We start from the raw sequence: 20,085 nt of genomic DNA on the forward strand, positions 1-20,085 counted from the left end.
GTGTTATGTGTCTGTAGAGGGGTAACACTATGTAAAATTGTTGTTTATTAGCCCGAGTGATGTGTGAATATCTGGAAACCACAGCTCCCAATTTAACAGGATTTATGAGCAGGGCTTTCAAATGTTGACCCACAAATCATGTTACACAGACACCTCCATTTGTTCAGCCTTTACAATGACACGGGGAAATAGTTTGATTTTTTTATTATTTTACACAACATAAGAACACATCAGATGTTGTCTTTCTGTACATGGATTTTTTTTGTGCCTTAAAACTAAGGCAAAATTAACGTCACTGAAAAGAAAAGGTTTGATTTTAAAAAATATCAATTTAATAACAGGTCCCAGTACCGAGTCTTTATATACTTGTTTTAAAGTTTTCTATAATATGCAGGAAATGTCATTTCCTTGAATAGAAAGGCTTTTTTGTGAAAACTCTCATGTTTATTTCCATCCTTAGACAAAGCTCATATCCAATAGGAGCCCCTGGCAAGAGGACACAGGAAGGCACCAATGTTTTCCTCTTACCATGATGCTCGGAGAGTGTAGTGAAGGTGGAGGTGAGTATCTTTGATGGTTGCTATGGGGGTGGTGGATCTCAATCTAAGCAGCTACCACCTTCAGAGGAAGGAGACCCTTGGAGAGGACTCCCTCAAGGCAAGCATCCGCATAATTCGTGGGCTTCCAGAAAACATAAAAGTAATGACGGCAGAAGATATGACTTGAAGGTGGAAACAAACAAAACGGTGCAAATCTCTGAATCGCGTGCTTTCAGGCACATTCACTCATTCTCACATTTATATACTTTCAGTACCTATGCACGCACGCACAAACTCACGCGCAAACAAATGCACATACACAACATGAGAAATGTAGGCACACGGCCTTCTGAACAGCAGTTGTACATTCAAACCGTGCTTTCTAAAATCCACTCTGAACTGGACAATGTGGCTTTCTCACTGTCTACATTCGAGTTTGCCATCTGTACAAGCATTCCGTTCATGGACATACTCCGCTTGCAAAACACGTTTCCCAGCTTCTGCGGACCCACATAGCAGTGATGTTTTGACAGGTTCTCATTTAAAGAGTACCTGCGTTTGGCCCGCACTCCTTCGACAGGCAGTGTCATATACTTGGACGCAGAGGGGCGTGCCCTCCGTAAGATCGGGGTGTCTTTGAAGCGAGAAGAGGGCGCGGGTAGGAGAGGTTGCTGCAGGGCGGTGGAGTTGTTGCGGTTGGTGTTTTGCGTCTCTGCGTTGGGTAGCGCCTCCACCTTTGGCTCAGCGCCGGCCGTGGGAATGGGCTTTGGCGCCGGTTTGCGCTTTGGCTTGAGTGATCCTGAAGAGCCGGGCGTCGCCCAGCTTTGACTTACGAGGGAAGTGGTAGTGGAACAGTCCAGAACGGAGGTCTCTGACGTATGGGTTTGGGAATCTGGAGGAGGGGTAGAACTCTTTTGGTAACCTTCTCCTCCTTCCAAGCTCAAAGCACCTTGTTTGGACACAGAGGGGGTGACTGAACACCCCTGTGACTGCGCCCCGTTGGTTTGCGAGTGCACGTCGTTGACCGAGGTCCCCTTGCTGGCGCCACCGCTGTTGCACACCTTATAGCGGATCATGAGGATGATGATAAAAACCAGGACAGAGGCAACGATTATGCCCCCGATGATAATGATCATGGTGCCGCCCAGGAACTGGGACTGCATGAAGTGGCATCGCAAATATTCAGACTCCGTGGTGAACTGCACGCAGCCCACAACCCGCGTAGCCGTCAGCGAGGTGATGCCGTCGTCGTAGATGGCCAGCACGCAGAGATCATACTGCGTCCCTGCAGCCAGGTTATTCACCAGGAAGTTTTTACTCGTTGGGGGAATCATTCTGTTGGGCAAAGGAAAGAACAGTGTTAGAATAAAACGTGACGTTTCATTCATCTGTCTTAGCAACTTCAAGAGTGAAACCAGTTCCTGCAAAATGTTAATTTACACCTATGTCATCATAATGGATGTTATTTATTGCGTGGTACTTTAGCCTAGACAAGACATGACACCAGCTCCATTTAACTAAATTCACAAATATTAAATATTTTAAATAAATAATAAATATGAATTATTTAATTAATAAAGAAAAAACTTCTGAACAAATAATTAATATTTTAACAATTAATTTATATTTTTGTACACAATATTAATTTTTAATGAATTCATATTAAAACTAACTAATAATAAAAACATACAATTATACAATTTGCAACCAAGAAACATTGCAACCATGTTTGCAGCTGTATATAAAAAACACTCTACACACAATATGTTTTTACATTTTTTATACGGAACAGAGATAAAGTGCACATTTAAGACCTTCACACATAAATATTTTTATAGCATTTTTTTTTTAATATGGCAAACTCAGACCTAAGGGAGAATGTATTATGCTATTCTGGGCAAACTGTGATATCTGCAGGATCTCTTATCGGTTTTATGTTTACCCTGCTGAAGGCGTGTTTAATCACATCATCTAAAGAGTGTGAGACCGATGCGGCATAAAATCTGTATCTACAGGAAGTACCGCTGTACCTGCGGGTACCCAGGGTCCGCTACCGCTCTCCGAGTGGTTTGTCGCAGACGTGAACAATAGCATCTCTTATCATTCGTCCCCATGTGCCCCACCTGCCTCTTTCACAGCCTGGCAAACATTCAGCGCATTCAGGCTTCTGAATGAACTGCTCTGTGATTTCCTGTGCAAACGGACTGTATTTGGAGCACAAAGGCTCTCAGTCGAAATGGGCTCATGCTCTTCTGCCCCGGAACGTTTCAGCGCACTGGTTGATAGTGTGCACCACCATCCATACAAATGAATCAAGGGAGGTTTTTAATTGCGGGGTTGTTATAATTAACACAAAGTGTGTTTAATGCTCTTAAGAGGTTAATGGATCAGGTCGAGTTTCACAAAACAGTTGAAAAATGTATATAGGAGCATTAACAGGTGCGAGTGCTGATATGAATGTTTTTATAAATGATGAACTGTACTGTTCTCAGTGGACTGAGTCTGAGAATTTTCTCTCATTTATAGAAGCTTTATTGTTAAATATAACATCTTATTAGCACTGGCTGTGAATCATTAGCATCACAAATTGGTGTTAAGAGAAGAAAAGCTGTAGGATTGGCGATCACAGATAAATAAAGAATTCATTTTTTAACATGAATTTGACTGTGGTACACAAAAAAGACATTCTGATAAATGTCTCAGAGGTTTTGTGTCCATACATTGATAGTCAACGGGGTCTAATGTTGTCTGGTTACCAACATTCTTCAAAATGTCTTCTTTTGTGTTCTGCAGACGAAAGAATGACATGAGGGTGAATAAATCAGAATTTTCATTCTTGAGTGAACTATCCCTTAACGTTCACGTTACACTTGGCAATTTCTGCCCTGTTTGTGATGTCTATTAAATTCTGTTGTTGTAAATTTCCATAAAACCGTCCAGCTGCCAAAAGTGTTGCCGAAACAGCCGGTGTAGTATAGTGATTTGATAATAACATGGGGTATAAGCCTCACTGGGCTCTTCTCTAGGAAAATAGGTCAAAATCTATCTGTAGTCGTTCCGTGGGCTTCATTCTCATCATTTCAAAAAGGACTTCCCACAAGATGTTCTCAGTACACAAATTACAAGGTAATGGCCTCACTGCAGTACTGTGGGTTTGACTGAACTGAACACTCATGGGCAGTGTGTGCGTTATTATGATTAGCGGCTCATCTCCATTGAGATAAAGTAAACCCTAAACCGACTCTCTTTTGATTCCTCAAGCGTGTCTGAATAGAACATAATTATGAGAATATATTAGGGCGTACAGAGAATATGAAAGGGAATAATGTTCGAGATAGCACTAAAACAGAGATTGGCTGAGACGTGCAATGGTTCGGAATATTATCGCTGCTGTAAACTTAAGTAATTAGTTAATTGTACAGTTTTATGTGCTCTAACAAGACACTTTCGCTAATGCTAATCAGAGGTCTACAGATTTTATTCAGTCTCAGGAAATGATATGATAGTAAAAACCGAATGCTGAAAGCTCCAACAGCCCAATGTTTTAAAATTGGCAACTCAAATCTATTTTACAAGGTGGATCGTTCGTAAGAGATCGCACAATCTCCATTGTACATTTGAGTGTGATCTGCTCTTACACCAGTGATGTTAGGTTTAGAAGTGAAGCTTCTAAGTGAAGTACTTTTGTACAATTCACATTTTACAAGTAATATGAAATCTCAGACTCAATCGATCACATTTTCTTGTGAGATCAGGTTGATAATGTTTGCACCTTCACACAAAATGAAATAAAGGATGATGTCAAAGATGCTTTCTATAGACGCACCCCTCGTTTCATTGGATGGAAAAACAGACGGCCCCACTCCAAACCCTGACACTCATTTAAACCTATTGGATGTTGGTGTGTCAGGCTAGTAAGGATGCTCAAACAAGTGTTTTGTTACACGAATTACACTAATTGTTAGCGTACTGTTTACACTAATCGGATAACAACCAACAAATGACTTATCTAACTGGCGCTGCATTTCAACCCGGGATGGGTTTTGTACCATGAAAATAAAACTACACACCCGCTTCAACAAGACAAAATCTGAAGTCAGTGTACAAGAACTGCAGCTGAGTATTTGAAAGCTGTGTCAGACATTCATAAATACATGTATGTAGAATACAGTAGTTCTTGTATACAATAAGCAGGGAAGGAATATTATTTAAACGCAGCAGTCATTTTAAGTACCGCAGCATTTCTTGCTTAAAAGAAAATTAGAAATGGATTTCTGTGCTCCGGTTTCACTTGAACAAAGAGCACGCAACTGATCCAGCCCTTCATGAGAACAACACACACAGTGGTGATGGATCTGTGTGCTAATGCACTGTGCATAAGCTGTTTTTCAGGTTTGGCTTCTTTAACACCACGCGGTTGTCACCTGTGTTTTTATAAAGACAATCCAATCAATTCCAGTTAACACAAGGTTATGCATATCATCCAGGGATCCATTCAGGTAATAATTACAGAAAATAAGATGATCATATGCTATATAAAAAAACCTGAACCTGTGCAACATAACTGTAATATTCGATGTCCGTGAAAAAAGGGTACCGTCCCTGTGACACTTTATTTTATGAGAGATTCGTTTTTATGCACTTCTTATTAGAAAAAACGTAGTTTAAAACTAGTTGCGTACTAAACGTTCACTACACTTAAAATACACATATAGGTCCTGGAATGAGGTAGGCAGGACGAGAGCCGGTATTCGGTCTCGTATCATGGAGGAGATTGGGAGCATAACAGGACGAGCGACCGGACCCCCTCTATACTTATACTGTATACACTTCACATATTATAATTCACGTATTCTTCTGCAAAAAACACAGAAGATGTTTTGAAGAATGTTGGTAACCGAACAACGGCAGTACCTGTTGACTTGCACACAAAACTAACAATGGGTACCGCCGTTGTTCAGTTACCAACATTCTTCAAAATATCTTCTTTTGTGTTCTGCAGATGAAAGAAAGTCAAACAGGTTTGAAATGACAAGAGGGTGAGTAAATGGTGACAGAACTGTTATTTGTTGGGGTGAACTAAATTCTATGTTCAATGTAGATCATCAAATAAGTAGGAATGAGTGTTTCTCTAGCCTTCAACTTAAAAAAGAAAGTTTGTTATTCTCACCTGTAAACAAGAGAATCATCATAAGTTCCATTATACTGAATCTGAAACATGCGTATTCCAGGTATATTCCTCTGGAAGTTAAATTTGATGAGAGCGGTCGATGAAGTGGCTTCGGCGATAACCACCCTCTTATCCGGACTGGTCTTGGCATCGCCTGTGTGATTACTGCCGTTTGCTCCAGCCCTTGTAGAAGTGGAGATGTCTGAAGAGCCGGGGTCTGGCTCTTGGATGTTGTTGGTGCTGTTGCTAATGTGTGGAAGCTTGATTATGACCAGCTCCACAGTCTGATGGGCCTCCCCGGCGGGATTCGAGGAGATGCAAGTGAAAGAGCCCGTATCCTTTACCGTGCTTATTAGAATGTCCAGCGTCCCGTTATTGTAAACCAACGTACGTGACGAGTTCGAAATTAACTTCCCGTCTGGAGATATCCAGTGAATGACAGGTTCCGGGTCTCCCCTGGCTTTGCACTTCAATGCCACTCTCTGGCCCTCCAGAACCCTCATCTCGTGGGAGCGGCGGGTGATGAGAGGCGGCTCGCAAAGAAACTCCTCCTCCGGGACGGACCAGAAGTAACGCCCGGAGAGGTGTGAGGGCGTGGCACACGTCTCCAAGTCGTCCTCACGGCTAAGTCGCCTGAGCCACAGAAGCTCGCAGTTGCAGTGTAGAGGATTTCCTCCGAAACTCAGGGCAAACATGGCAGAGCTCATAAAACCTGACGTGGCAAGAATCTGCGCCCGCTGAAAAAGAGGGTCCGGTGGGAGTTTCTGGAGCTTGTTGGAGGTCACGTCCAAGCGATTGAGCTTCTGCAAAAGGGAGAAGGTTCCCTCGGGAATGTAGTCGATCATGTTGTGGTCCAGGCTGAGGGTGTGCAGGCTGGTCATTCTCTGAATGGCCTCCCAGGGTATGGATTCTAGGTTGTTGTAGGATAAGTCCAGTTCTTCCAGGGCTAAAAGGTCATTGAAGGCTCCCATGTGAATGAGGGTCAGTTGGTTGTTGTTCAGAATCAGGTGATGTAGTTTGGACATGCCACTGAAGGTGTCATTGGAGATTCGGGTCAACCGATTGTGATCGAGATGCAAGGCTCGTAGGTTTTCCAGGTCCGTAAACGCATGTGGGGTGATGTAGCTTATCGTATTCCTTGACAAAGTGAGATCCACCAGCTTGGTCATGTTGGCCAAGTCTTTTCGTTTTACACTGGTGATAAAGTTATCAGCTAGCCGGAGCTCCACGGTGTGCCTGTCAATGTTGGGCGGGACAAAGAGCAGCCCTTTTTTGGCACAGAGAGTTGCGAGGTTGGGGGACAGAACTTGACACACGCAGCGCTTCGGACAGATCTGGGCCTTCACTGCCATTCCAATAACCAACAGGCAGACAAGCAGCTTTTCCATTGTAAATCAGGTTCTTACACCTGGAAAAGAGAAAGAAATTGTGTGATTATAAAACGATTGTGACTTTACACAGCAATTTTATACAAAGCAGACTTTTATTATTGTTAGAACATTATTACATTTCGTCGCTGTAGTTTCAAAAACCTTGGACGTCAAAATTAGCTGTTTTTCAGGAAATGGAAAAAGCACTGTACTTTTGAAATTATGAAATACTCTGTTCTCAAAGTGGACAAACACGTTTATTGGCTAGATATTTGCAAAGCCCAGTGACAAAGGGTGACTAATAATAATGATTTATGGCAAAACATTTAAAATATGGAGATTCAAGGTTTCAAAAAGACAGCATTGATTTGTTGATTTATCGTGAAATATCAAGTGTCCAGGACTTATCTAACACATGTAAGAGTGCTATTATTTTAGTTGTTTTGAGCAGTTTATCCTGTTCAGTAGAAACAAACAAACAAAACTCCACAATAGATGTGAGAAATCAGCACCTTTGAAACACAGCTGTGTTCCAAGCATAAAACCAGTGTTGCCAGATCTTATGAAAAACAACCAACCTGTTCAGATAAAATCATCTCTATACGGGACTCGTCTCAACAAAATAGTAGCGTATAGTTAATAAGCTGCCACATTGTTCTTATTACATTTGTCTGAGCATTACGGAAAAATAAGGAGAATTATTTGAATAAATTAGTTTTATTCTAGCGCAATTCCAGCATAAAACTATAATAAACAAGAATTTAAATAATCCTTGTGAACACACACCTACCAATGGAGAAAGAAAACAAATGTGTGCTTTCATATTTGTAGAAAGGCAAAAAATGTATAATGATTTACATAAAAATATAATGTATACATAATTTACATCATATAATAATCATATACATAATAATATACTACAATATATAATACAAAAGAGAGGGGCAATAGTTATTTGTTGGTCAAATTTCATTGCACCAATATCGACCAAGCAATAATTACTAAAAACAGTCCATATTTATAAACAACTTTAAAAAATCGCTTAAGATAAACAAACATGGCAACACTACTCAAAATAGACCCGCATTGTCTCTAAGGAGCGTGCATTTATTTCAGGCGCAGCACAACACTAGACTAATAATCCTCATAACACACAGGAATCATTTCAACACCTCGGTTTATTAAAGCTCTACCAATTAAGCACCCGAATAATGCATTCTACACTCAATGTGCTCTTTTGGTCAGAGATTTCAAGGGTTTTAACTTCTTCCTCTCGTCTCCTCGGGCTTCAACACATCTCTTAAAGGTGTGACTCATTTTTCCCACTGTAGAGTCCTTCACTTTGCATTAGAACTATGTGGGTGTGCAGAAGAGCTGTTTCATAATGACTGTGAGTGTGAACGGGGAAGACTTTTGTGAGACCCTGATCGAGGGGGGACACTGGTATTATATTTAATTATATAATTGCACCGAGCTGAGTGTATAGTGACACAATACAGGGTCAGCTCTCGTAGAGGCTACTGCATTAAAACTGCCATCATTAAATGCAAAAAGAATCTGACATCAGACTAAAAAATCGTAAGGGCACACAAGAGGCTGTCTAAGTATCAGACGTGAAATTACAAGAGACCTTCTGACTGACTACATCATCTTGTTGTTAGAGTCTTAAAGGGAAAGTTCAACCGCAACGGGATTGTCATCACTTGTCATTTGAAACCTGTATGATTTTTTTTCTTCCGCAGAACACAAAAGAAGACATTTAGAAAAATGTTGGTAACCCATAACGGCGGTACCCATTTACTTATATAGTACTACTCTTAAATGACCAAAACAAATGCATTACATTAACAATGATCACAGCTTTAAGTGAGGACCAAAATAAAAGTCACTAACATTACCTCATCCAAGACGTCACAAGAAGTTCGTCAAATTAAATGATCGGCATGCATCAATTTACCAAATATTCAAATCACATAAACAAGATTGAAGGGCTATTTCAACGTATACAATCAACTTTTATGATGCTTTTATGTCATCATTTTTGGACTTGCACAGCCTCTGTTCTCCACGGTGAGCAATCAGTGACTGTCCATTTTTAGGTGGACTATCTCTTTAAATAAGAAGGATGACTCATTCTGTGAAATTAACCTCAGCACATGCACGATAAAAATAACACAAGTATAACAAATGTAATTCTGTAATTCCACCCAATGCAGAGCACATGCAAAGATCATGTTCTTTCCCACACTGTAAGTCTTTACTATTGATTTTCATTCCACCCTGTGGATAGAATTAAGCCACATGATTTGAGCGAGAAGGGCGAGAGAGGAAAGGCAAAGTGAGATAGTGAGTAATAAGATACTGCGCATATGAACAGTATGTTGAGTTTGTAATACATGGCAGTGGATCTTCAGAAGAAGTTATATGACAGAATTATTTGTATTATTATTTTATCATAGGACAAATTGAGGGAATTTGCATGACAGTGTAGAGTCAACCCTTAAAACAGGTTCAAAATTTACCAGTATTAACTGTAACAGTGTCAATCTTATCACGTATTTCACTTGTAATGTGACTAGAAGCTGCATTTCATCTGCATGCTAAGAACCTCTCATTCCTACCGAACAGCTAAAAGTGTTTTTCAAAAGTGTTTTTGTCTACCGTTCCAAGCTCCAAATGTCCTTAAATCATTTGATTCATCAACATCCTTTGTCCTTCATTAAAGGGATACTAATAATCCGTTCATCATTTACTAACCCCCAAGTGGTTCCAAACCTGTATAGATATCTTTGTTCGGTTGAAAAAAGAGAGAGATATTTGGAAGAATGTTAGCAACGGACATTTTCAGGACATCATCGACTACCATATGATTGTTTTTTTAACACAAAAGAAAGAATATATTTTGAAGAATTTTGGAAAGCAAACGGTTCTAGGGCACCACCGACTACCGTTTTTATGTTTCCTACTATGGTAGTCAACAATGTCCCAAAAATCTCAGTAGCGAATATCAACGGAGCAAAATACATTTATACAGGTTTGCAACAACTTGGGGACAGAATCATGAATCGTGACAGAATTTAAATTTTTAAGTGGAGTATCCCTTTAAGAGTATTCGAATGCAAACCTATTTGAGACAAAAAATGAAGAATTTTTTTGGTGCATCTTGAACAAGCACAAAACCGCTTTATCTTTATCGTTACTCCTTTTCTGAATAAATTTGTACATGATTCTCTAAATTAAAGATGTGATCTTAAAAAAAAGGTCATCACTAGTTTGCAAGGTTGGTGATGCAGGAAACACACACCTAACCTTCAACTGTTCAGCTTCTCTACGTTTTACACAATGATGTTACTATGTGCCCCAAATAAGGAACATATTCTAACTTCGGTAAATTACGTGTCCGTTATTAGCTGCTCGTGTTGCAATGCATTGTGGGTACTCGTTTTTCTCTCATCCAGGAATGTAGCGCCATTACCTAGATACTTTTACGAGCTGTGAAGAATAAATCTAACATGTGCAAAGTTCTCACTCGAATCTGAAAACCCCAGCAAACCAATCCCAATCGGTTAGATAAAACAATAATGCATTTACATACACCCGCACTGTCCTTGCAAATTTCAGTTGCATGCATAAAGATTCTGTCTTCACCACCTCATGGGATTCTCAGAGTTGCACCTTTTAAAGGGTTGTACTTTCAAAGCAACTTCGTATAAAAGGACAACTTAGTAAAAGACAAGTGACTAAAGTAAATATCAAAGAGATGATGCATGCACAATAAACACTCATAAAATGCATGATGAGCCAGTGTAATGAGAAAAGAGAAGAGGGCTGTCAGTTCGCTCAAGTATGTGTTGACAACGCCACAACACTAAACATATACCCAGTTGAATTGCTTCAGAAATTCACAATTTCTGTGAATATAGTGTATGTTCTGCTGTAACAGTCTTAAGAGGGAGGCTGACTTTCCCAGAGGACGCAGATTCAAACTTCAACAAGAGAAAAATGGAGCTGTATGTTTTCCTCGCGCTGAGGGATGGCAGCAGCATTTTTCAGACTGCTTATTCAAGATTAATCATCACCTAATGGCAAAATAGAGTGCTAAAATCTCCATAAAAGAGAGAGAGGTACAGACTGAGAGAGATGGATTGAGATACAGAGAGGAAAAAATCATCAAAACATCCGCTGTGGTTGCCTGGAGCAATGACCACCCACAGCATTACTGCCAGTGACACACAATACAGCATCCATACTAAACATCTCTCCTCATCTTCAGATCGCTTCCTTCATTCTGGCCAGCTGGCTTTGCTGCCTGCCCTAAAATAATTAGTTTTCCCCTCATTCAGGGAAGAGAAATCACACATTAGATCTCTTTATTCTGTCAATTCCATCTCCTCGACAGCAATGAGAGCAAATGAAGAATGAAGATGGCAGTCATCTCACATTACAGCTTTATACTTCCAGATCTCAACAATGTCACAAACTGTGTTCTGGTTCTCCAGCCCATGAGGGGGTCTTTAATATTCAGTTGTTTTCTCTAATGTCTCTTTTAGAGTTTCAGAACTCAACAAAGCAAGATTCATTGGCCAAGACACCAAAGTCTGCATATGCTCAATTTCTTATCGAATTTCCCCCAAATCAAATCAAATTCGAATGACTATGCTATCTACTTGTATACATACATACTCTTTCTTTGCGTATTTAAGGAGAAACGTCCTTTAATATTTAATTTGAAACACAAGTAAGAATCCCCAGAGCCACGCATGATCACCCAATGAATCTCCGAGCAACATTTTCCTCTGTGTTCAAGTGAGTCCCACTTTTTTTGCTTTGTCTCTCTCGTGATCCCTGCAGTTGTATGAAAAGATGTCAAAATAAAGCAATATTGTACACCTCGGCCTGCTCCGCCAACTTTTCCCAATTTTCAAGAGTTACGCTTAAGGGGAGCGGAGTGCAGCAATCATGGGAAATCTGCGCTCCGGTGAGATAACCTATTGTTCGCCACTGATCAAACAGGAAGAAACCACGTGAGCGTGTCACACGCAGACGCAACTGCTAGAGACAGAGAGAGCTGGGTCACTTAATTGGATGGGAAAATGAATTCTGCTCAGCATGCGATGAGATGAATTTTAATATAGCGTGTGAAGCTTGTGACACAGGACAGATCTTATCGGGGAATCTCATTTCTCTTTTGGTTTGTGTGTAATCCCTGAGTAAAAGACTGCGGGCTGGAATTAGACACAAAGAAGCTGCATCTCTGTCCACTGACCCTTGTAATGCCGCTCTGCCTGTTTATAAATAGGAGACGATACCATCAGACAATATGCTCAACAATTCTTTTGTTTGGGGTCATAGAGGAACTAGATTTGTGCAGTTTCTGGAGAAAAGGCGAGGCTTGCAGATGTAATACTCACCGATACATAGTGAGGATGCTGTGTGTCATTGCCAGCTAGGGCATTACTAGATCGAAAAGGCCAACCTTAAGTCTCTTTGATATTCCGGCCTTTTAATCTTTCAGTGTTTGTCTTATTTTTCACCCATTTTATCATAAAAATAAGATTTTTCTTCCACTAGTGAATTAATAAGACAATAAGCAGCAGATGTGCATTAATACCTGAACATCTTTACTGTGGGAAGAGATGCACTGTAAAAAATTGTACAATTCTGGCCGGCAGGGGAGCCATAAAAAACAAAAAAAATTAGTACGAAGAAAACGTACATGTTTTACATAATATTTTACAGTTGAATTTGCAGTGTATTTCTATTTGACATGTTTTTGCAATATGTGATAATTCTGTAAAATTAGGGCTGAATCACGATCCAGGATAAACGTTTGTGTTTACACAATATGTCTGTGCACTGTGCATATATATTTTGTATTTATAAACACATACAGTACATGTACAGTATATTTAGGAAACATCTGCATGCACTGTATATATTCATATTAACAGTTTAAATATTTTAAACATTGTACATAAACATTGATTCATTTTTATAGTTTTGCTAAATATATATGTAATAAAGTTCGTTATAAGGGAAGGAAGGAGGCGGGAACCGGCGAACATTCAAACACTAAAACTTTAATTAAATAAACACGGAAGTAACCGGCAGCCACCTCACGGTAGACTGCCGGCCATAAAACATACACAAACTAAACATATGTCCGGGCCCGGTCCTCTCTCGTCAACAGTCCTGCCGATCGTCCTTTTAAGCTCCCGGTCTCCTCCGTGATAAGATGCGGGACCGGTGCGCGCACAGCTGCTTGCACTTATCACTCACGCCACCGGCCCCGCGTCACTTCCTCACCACAATATATATGTATGGGTATGTGTTTATAAATGCAAAATTTCGTGCACAGTGAACAGACATATTGTGTGAACTCAAACTTTTATTCTGAACGCCTGATTTAAAATCTATCTTTTTTACAGTGATGACTTAGCACAGCCATTTTCAGTGCTGGGATATCATTCACTACCATAGTAGATAAACAATCATTGTATATTTTTATTCTCTTAAGCAAACAGTTCTTGAATGCCTTTGACTGCCATTTAAACGTTTCCTAATATGTGAGTAAATTACGTCAAAGAAATTAAAATTACATTTCGCCAAATATCTTTCTTTCTTCTGTAGAACAAGTTGGAACAACTTGAGGGTAAGCAAAAGATGACAGAATTTTCATTTTTTGCTGAAATATCCCTTTAATAATAGAAGTTTTCTAGTAAAAGAGCATAAAAATAAACTAAATTGGTGAAAATAGAATATAAAAATTGGTGAGAAACACTTATCTGTCTAGTTTTAAATTAATTTTACAAAATCCCCACATCTTAACGTTTACACAACATGCAGCCATTTCTTTGAGTCTCTTTTCAATACGTTCGTATGATTCACAGTTTGAAGATTCCACACGAATGAGACTACGCTTGATGGCATGCATGTGACTTCACGTGTCACTCTGGCACATGTTAATAAATTCTCTGTGTGGTTTCCTGTGTCTGAAAATTGAAGCTCAGCAGGATTTGTAATGTTCAAGCTGTCTGGTGGAGGTGCGACCCAGAGCATCCTTATACACACAAACACACCCGCATCTCGAGCCCAATTGCGGAGCCTCTCTAGCCTCTTGCTGCCCCCTGTGGCCTGTCTCTCACAGCTTGTTAGAAGATCCTTCAACTCCCGTTGAGTCCTCCCCCGCCCCCTTGGCCACAGATCACATCCAGCACCATCAACTGAAGCCAGGCGAGGAAAGAGCGCCCTGCGGGAGAGGATGGTCACAGAGGCCTTCAGATATTTCCGCTGGACCGCCGTCATGACCCTGCTGATTTGAAACAGAGCAGCAGAACTCTTTTAATCTCCAACAGAGCATCTGTAGCACTTCTGGCTGGGAAGTGAGCGTGAAACGATGTTTCCAATTTTCGTTTATTTATAGCGCTTTTCACAATACACATCGTTCCAAAGATGCTAACAAATCTCATAGTATTCGTATCACAGGTGACAGAAGAAACTCCCTTAGATGTATATGGAGATGAGATAAAGAAACATTGGGTGGTACCAGGACTCAGCCGGGGAAGTTTCACCGTCATTGGGCCGGCACGTATTTAATCTGTTGCAACACATGGTCTCACAGTGAGTCTATAGTCTCACTGTAAATGTTATAAAGTTACATTTTCCAATTCACATAACTTTCATAGATAAGCCCACTACGTGAAACTATTGACCAACACAAGACAAACCCAAAGACAAAGGCAATAGCAAATAACTTGAAAAGTTATATCACAAATTTGTGAATTAAGCTTCCAAACATAAAAGCCTGTCCCAAACACTACCTGTCCTTCAGGGTGAGATTAAGGGCTGAAACTTTTTTTTTGCCTAATCTGTCCGTCAGATCCGCAACAGCAGGGTTTAGCAGGCTGCGTATCTGAGTAATTGATCCCAATTTTGTTTTAGGGGGGTGCTTGAGATAGAGTTATCTCCTTTTAAACCCCAGGGATCTCGTCTGATTGGCAAGTTTGTTTAATGTTATAATCCACGGCGGTTTCGATTTCAATCTACCATCTTGCGATTATATCACATTAGCGATTTTATGTAAGCGTTTCTCCAAATGTTATATAAATGACTAATACGCCAACAGAAATCCCGATTGAAAATGGCTTGTGTCATAACCTCTGCGAAATCTGTCAGCAGCTGCATATCAAATCCATAACTACTTAGGAGTAGGAACTGAACGAGGCTTACTGTCAAAGAACCGAAAAGCTTTTAATGTAAAACAACACAATTCTCCGTAATATTTAGACGAGCTTTATGGAAACAAATTTTTCTTGCCGAGTAGGAAGAGAAGGACAACATGAAAAATGGATATACCTGTGGTATATTACCTAATAATGAAAACATATAGACAAACATAATGTCACCGCAAAATTACAGTAAAAACAGAAAAGAAAAAGCGTCTCTATGAGTTGAGATTGACCGCAATGCTTCGTGATGTGCACAGAAGGGTGTGTTTGTTTGCTTGGCGTTTCGCTTGAATGTATTTGCCATCGAAGTCTCGTTTGAGTATGTAAAGTGAAGCGAGCATCTTATCTCTGAGCCGAGAGCCGGCGTTCACAGCTGGGAAAGCTGGGCTTTATGAAGATCAATAGTTCTCTCTCTCTCTCTGGCTTTGTCGGGTCTCGGCGTGCGAGGAAAGAAAACACACCCAGTGAGGTGATTACCTCATGCATGAAGTTCACAGCACCCGTTCAGCCAAGCAAAGCTTTATGGGATTAAAGGAGAATACCGGTGGAAAGCAGAAGGATGAGTACGGGATAACTGTTGGTGCACCTCAAAGGAGAGGTTAAATATGAGTAACGTTCATAACATTTCACCCAACGCGGTTGTGAGTGTCCCTGCAGGTAACTGTCAATGAATCGCTCCAGAAGCTGAAAATATAACAAGCAAAAGGTTAGGATTTGGCGCTTAAAGGCGTTGGGTATCAAAAACAGAATGGAAGGTCAGTGACAGCACTTGCTATGTAATATTATGAAATTACCCAAGACATTTTCTGTGTCAATCTCAGATGTCGTAATCCAACACATCTCACGGGAATTCAAGATATTGTCATGAACTGTTATCTATTGAGTCGTGTTCATGGACACGGCGTTCCCCCTTTTTTCGTGTCAGTCAGCACAACTGTCAATCTAACGTTTTTTAAAACTCACGTTTTTAGCTAAATTTGCCTTTGTGGCTCTGATTTCAGGGTTTGGGACAGGGTAAGGTGTTGGTTAGTCAGCTCCAAATATGTAGGACTTTGATGTCACGTTAAAAATATATATGTACATACATTCCCGGGCTGTTTATTAAAAGTAGTGCTGAGTGACCCAAAAAAAGTTTGTGCTGACTGTCCTGAAAACAAAATGAAACCCTTCCTGGATTGACCTTAAACTGTGGTATGGCTAAATTTAGATTTTTAAACCCTAAATGTGAAAGCGATCTGTGGTTATCATTACCAATTTATGTTGAATAGATGTGTGTGAGTAGAAGGGTCATGGTCAACATAATGTGAATTTGTGCCAAAAGTGAAAAGGTTTGTTTTGTGAGACTAAGCAGAACTAGAGTTTAATTCATTCTCCTGTGAAGTCTAAATCGTTTTTTTATTGCAAAGGTTCTTAATGCTAATCCCAACCGGACCCGTTAGAGCTCACTCGTGGTGTACACAACTCCATACAGACAAACAGACTAATATAGGCAGTGAAAGGAGTTCAACCAAAGTTCAAATAATATGCAATAATACAGAAATCAATTACCATCCAAACAGCAAACAAAACAAATAGGGCCACATTTCAGAGTAAGTAGGTGGACTGTGTTAGCCAATACAATCCGACCATTCATTTTAAAGTTCCTTTGGGAATAGATGAATTGCACTGCTGAGCATGGAAAGATGCAGGTGTTGACACAAATACTCACGTACAGTACATACACTCATGTACACACTTTCCAATGATGCATTTGTGTTTAGTTTTATTCTCTAAACCCTCTTTTCTCACAAATGCTGTCCACTCGGGTGTGAGGACAACTTTAAAGATTAACCCTGAATGTCACGGTACAGTTGATCACCGCCATCTGTGTGAGTGCCTGCAGTATGTACACAGCTTGAACCGATGGGCTTAACTTGGACCCTTCAGCTATCCGCACCGCCCATGAGCGCAGACATTAAAACCTGGAACAGATGGACCTGCCACAGTCCAGTTTGAAAGACCACACATATACAGCCCAAAAACTCTGAGAATCAAACAAAAATACCATTTAAAGCAAAAATAATTATCGGCTGTACAAATGTAGCTTGGAGACTTCTGGAAACAGACTACGAGCAAAAGAATCAACGTCTTATTATTACTACCTTTTGGGGTTTCGTAACTTTTTTGCAAGTGTAAATGGCGAAACCCCATGAAATAACCTGTCGCAATCCTCATTCGTCTTTAAAGAGTATAAAAGTCTCTCAATATCTATGCATGTCTCAGATGGTTGGATGACTCCTCGTTTGCTCTAAAGAAACAAGAACACACAGTGTGGGACAAAATGAACAAACATCTTCTGGAAGCATGACTTGCACCAGCGTGTGTTTCGCTCTGTAGAAGAGCTCTGATCTCATTTGCCTCCCGGTATTGATTTTGCATTTAAGGATTAATGCAGAGTCTAATGGACAATCAGTGAGAATAGCAAGCCGCCTCCCTCTCAGCCTGCCCGGCATCAGAAGGATGGGACGGACTGGATCTATAATCAATTTGTTTTGCAGCATCTCTTGCTGTTGCTTTTGGCAAATTGTTGGCTTGTCTTTATTGCTTGAGGGCTGAAGTTTTCGAGATTGCTCCTCGAGCAGGTCATTTTCCTTTCGAATTGATGTTGGAAGGCATCATATTCCCACAAAATAGGGGTGTTGCTCATTTATTAAAATAATAGTTCTAAGAAAAGCAAACATTTGTCGTCGTCTACTCACCCTTGTGTTCTTTTAGGTTTGCGGATTTGACCCTTCACTAAGCGCGCTCCCTTTTGCTATGTCCGACATCAGCCAAAGCGCTCCCACTGCACTAAAGAATATTTATCGTGAAATTATAATTTTCTGGAAAGAAATTACGTGTACTTAAAAAAGTCTGCAATATGCATTTTAGGTACATATTTAGGATGTGTAAGTGACTCAGAATACAGTAAACAAAATAAAGATTGTAGCCAACGTACTGCGCTTGATTCAACGACATAGCATCTGGATAGAGTCATTGGTTTCTGACATTTTAGGCAATGGGTGAAACTGTGATTATGACCATGAAGATCAAATTTGACCACATTTAAAACCACATAATGCGCACCCAGTTAAACTCTATGGTTTCTTCAAGCCAAGTACGTTTCCCTAAAATGTTGCATTTCAAACAGATGATATAGAGGCAAAAGTTCTGGATTGCAGTTTTACAAATTCAGGAGCGATTGGACTTGTTTCGACAAAATGGCGGACAGCAAGAGGGGGCGCATAATGTATACAACACAAACTTATAGTGAAGCAATAGTTATGCTGGGATGATGTATTGTGTGCTTGTGATTTAGTTCCTCCCCCCACACACACCCAGGAGGTCGTATTTTTCAGGAAATAATCGTAGAGTTGTATCCATCTCTTATAAATGTGATCAAAATACTCTTCAAAGATACCAAGTATGCAATACTATTCAAACGGTCCTCAAGATTAATATGAGATTGGCAGAAACTGTGTGTGTTATGGCAGCTTTAATGTTAACATTTTAATCAAAAGTTGTAAATGTTAACATTATAATTGTTCATGTTAGTTTGTATTAACTATTGCCATTAACTAACATGAATGAACAAAGATTAATAAATGCTGAAAACTATGATTGGTCCCGTTGCTCGTGAATTTGTAAAACTGCTTTTGCCTCTATATCATCTGTTTGAAATACAACATTTTAGGGACACTTGGTTTGAACGTGGGTTGAAGTCAAATGAAATAAAATTGATATTTCCCACCAAATCTTATGCGACAGCTCAACTTATAAGCTTATTGTTGTGAATCGGGGTAAGAGACAGTTTTCCAAATCGATTGTCATATTCAGTGGTTTTTATGGTAGTCTAACAGTAGTTTTTTATTCCTTTTTGGAGTTTATTGAAACAGTAAATCACCACCCACTTTTGTTGTAACAAGCCTTGTGTCTGCACAGAAAATAAAAATAGACAAAATAGAAAATAATACCAGGTTGGAATCGCACGAGGGTAAGTTGACTAAACGATAGACACAAAAATGGTAAACCATCCCTTTTTGAAGAGTTTTGGTCAACTATTATTATTTTCACTGAAAAACACAGCATATAAAAGCATCATAAAAAATTACTCCTCCTGCAAATTGAAGCTAATGTTTTTGTCCACGCAGCATGCACTTGTCAGTACTGCATTGTGGGCTTTTAGATGTTTTTTACACCCAGGTCCGGTTGAGCAGGCTGTCTTAGCTCCTCTGTGTTCTCCAGCACCTGTGCCAGCTGCACCTGGGGTCTCACAGATGGAGTTCCACCCCAACCCCCTGCCTCTCACCTTTCCTCCCATCTCCCGGTGGGTTCTTATCTACGGCGCTCTACAGCTTGAATCTAAACCTTGATGCCCGTGGCTACGTCTGGCTCACCGGTCTCAAACATTCCAGATATTTTCCCTTCTAGTTCCTCTTCAGCAATGTTTGGCTGCAAGGCACGAGGTGGAGGTCTCTCTGATCAATGACACTTGGATCAGGGGCGCCATCTCACTTTGAAGCTGCCTGTGGTGTACACAAACACACACACACACACACATTGCTGCCAATTTCTAGCAATGGTGCAGCTGAGGTCACACTCTATCCTGCGATCCAAAGCAAATGATGCACATCCCATTATTCATAGAAGTAGGTCACACTTTATATACTACAGGCTCACACACAAAATACACAGGATGTCTATATCTAGGGCGAGAGAGTTTTTTATTTAATTTGAAGGACTTTGGCCTTAGAATCGTT

At 40.2% G+C, this 20,085-nt stretch overlaps 1 protein-coding gene across 1 annotated transcript in view; it reads right to left on the reverse strand.

The window, feature by feature from the left end:
- Positions 1–212: 212 nt before the first annotated feature.
- The window catches only part of lrfn5a (leucine rich repeat and fibronectin type III domain containing 5a), a 32,418-nt gene continuing 12,545 nt past the window's right edge, over positions 213–20,085 (reverse strand). The window contains exons 2-3 of the mRNA XM_079457899.1: positions 5,710–7,117; positions 213–1,874 (exon numbers count right to left, since the gene is read on the reverse strand). Coding sequence (XP_079314025.1) covers positions 908–1,874; positions 5,710–7,097 — 2,355 coding nt within the window. The 5' untranslated portion in view covers positions 7,098–7,117 and the 3' untranslated portion in view covers positions 213–907. The remainder of the gene's footprint in view (positions 1,875–5,709; positions 7,118–20,085) is intronic.

Source organism: Barbatula barbatula (assembly GCF_947034865.1).
Source record: "Barbatula barbatula genome assembly, chromosome: 6".
Lineage (NCBI taxonomy): Eukaryota > Metazoa > Chordata > Actinopteri > Cypriniformes > Nemacheilidae > Barbatula > Barbatula barbatula.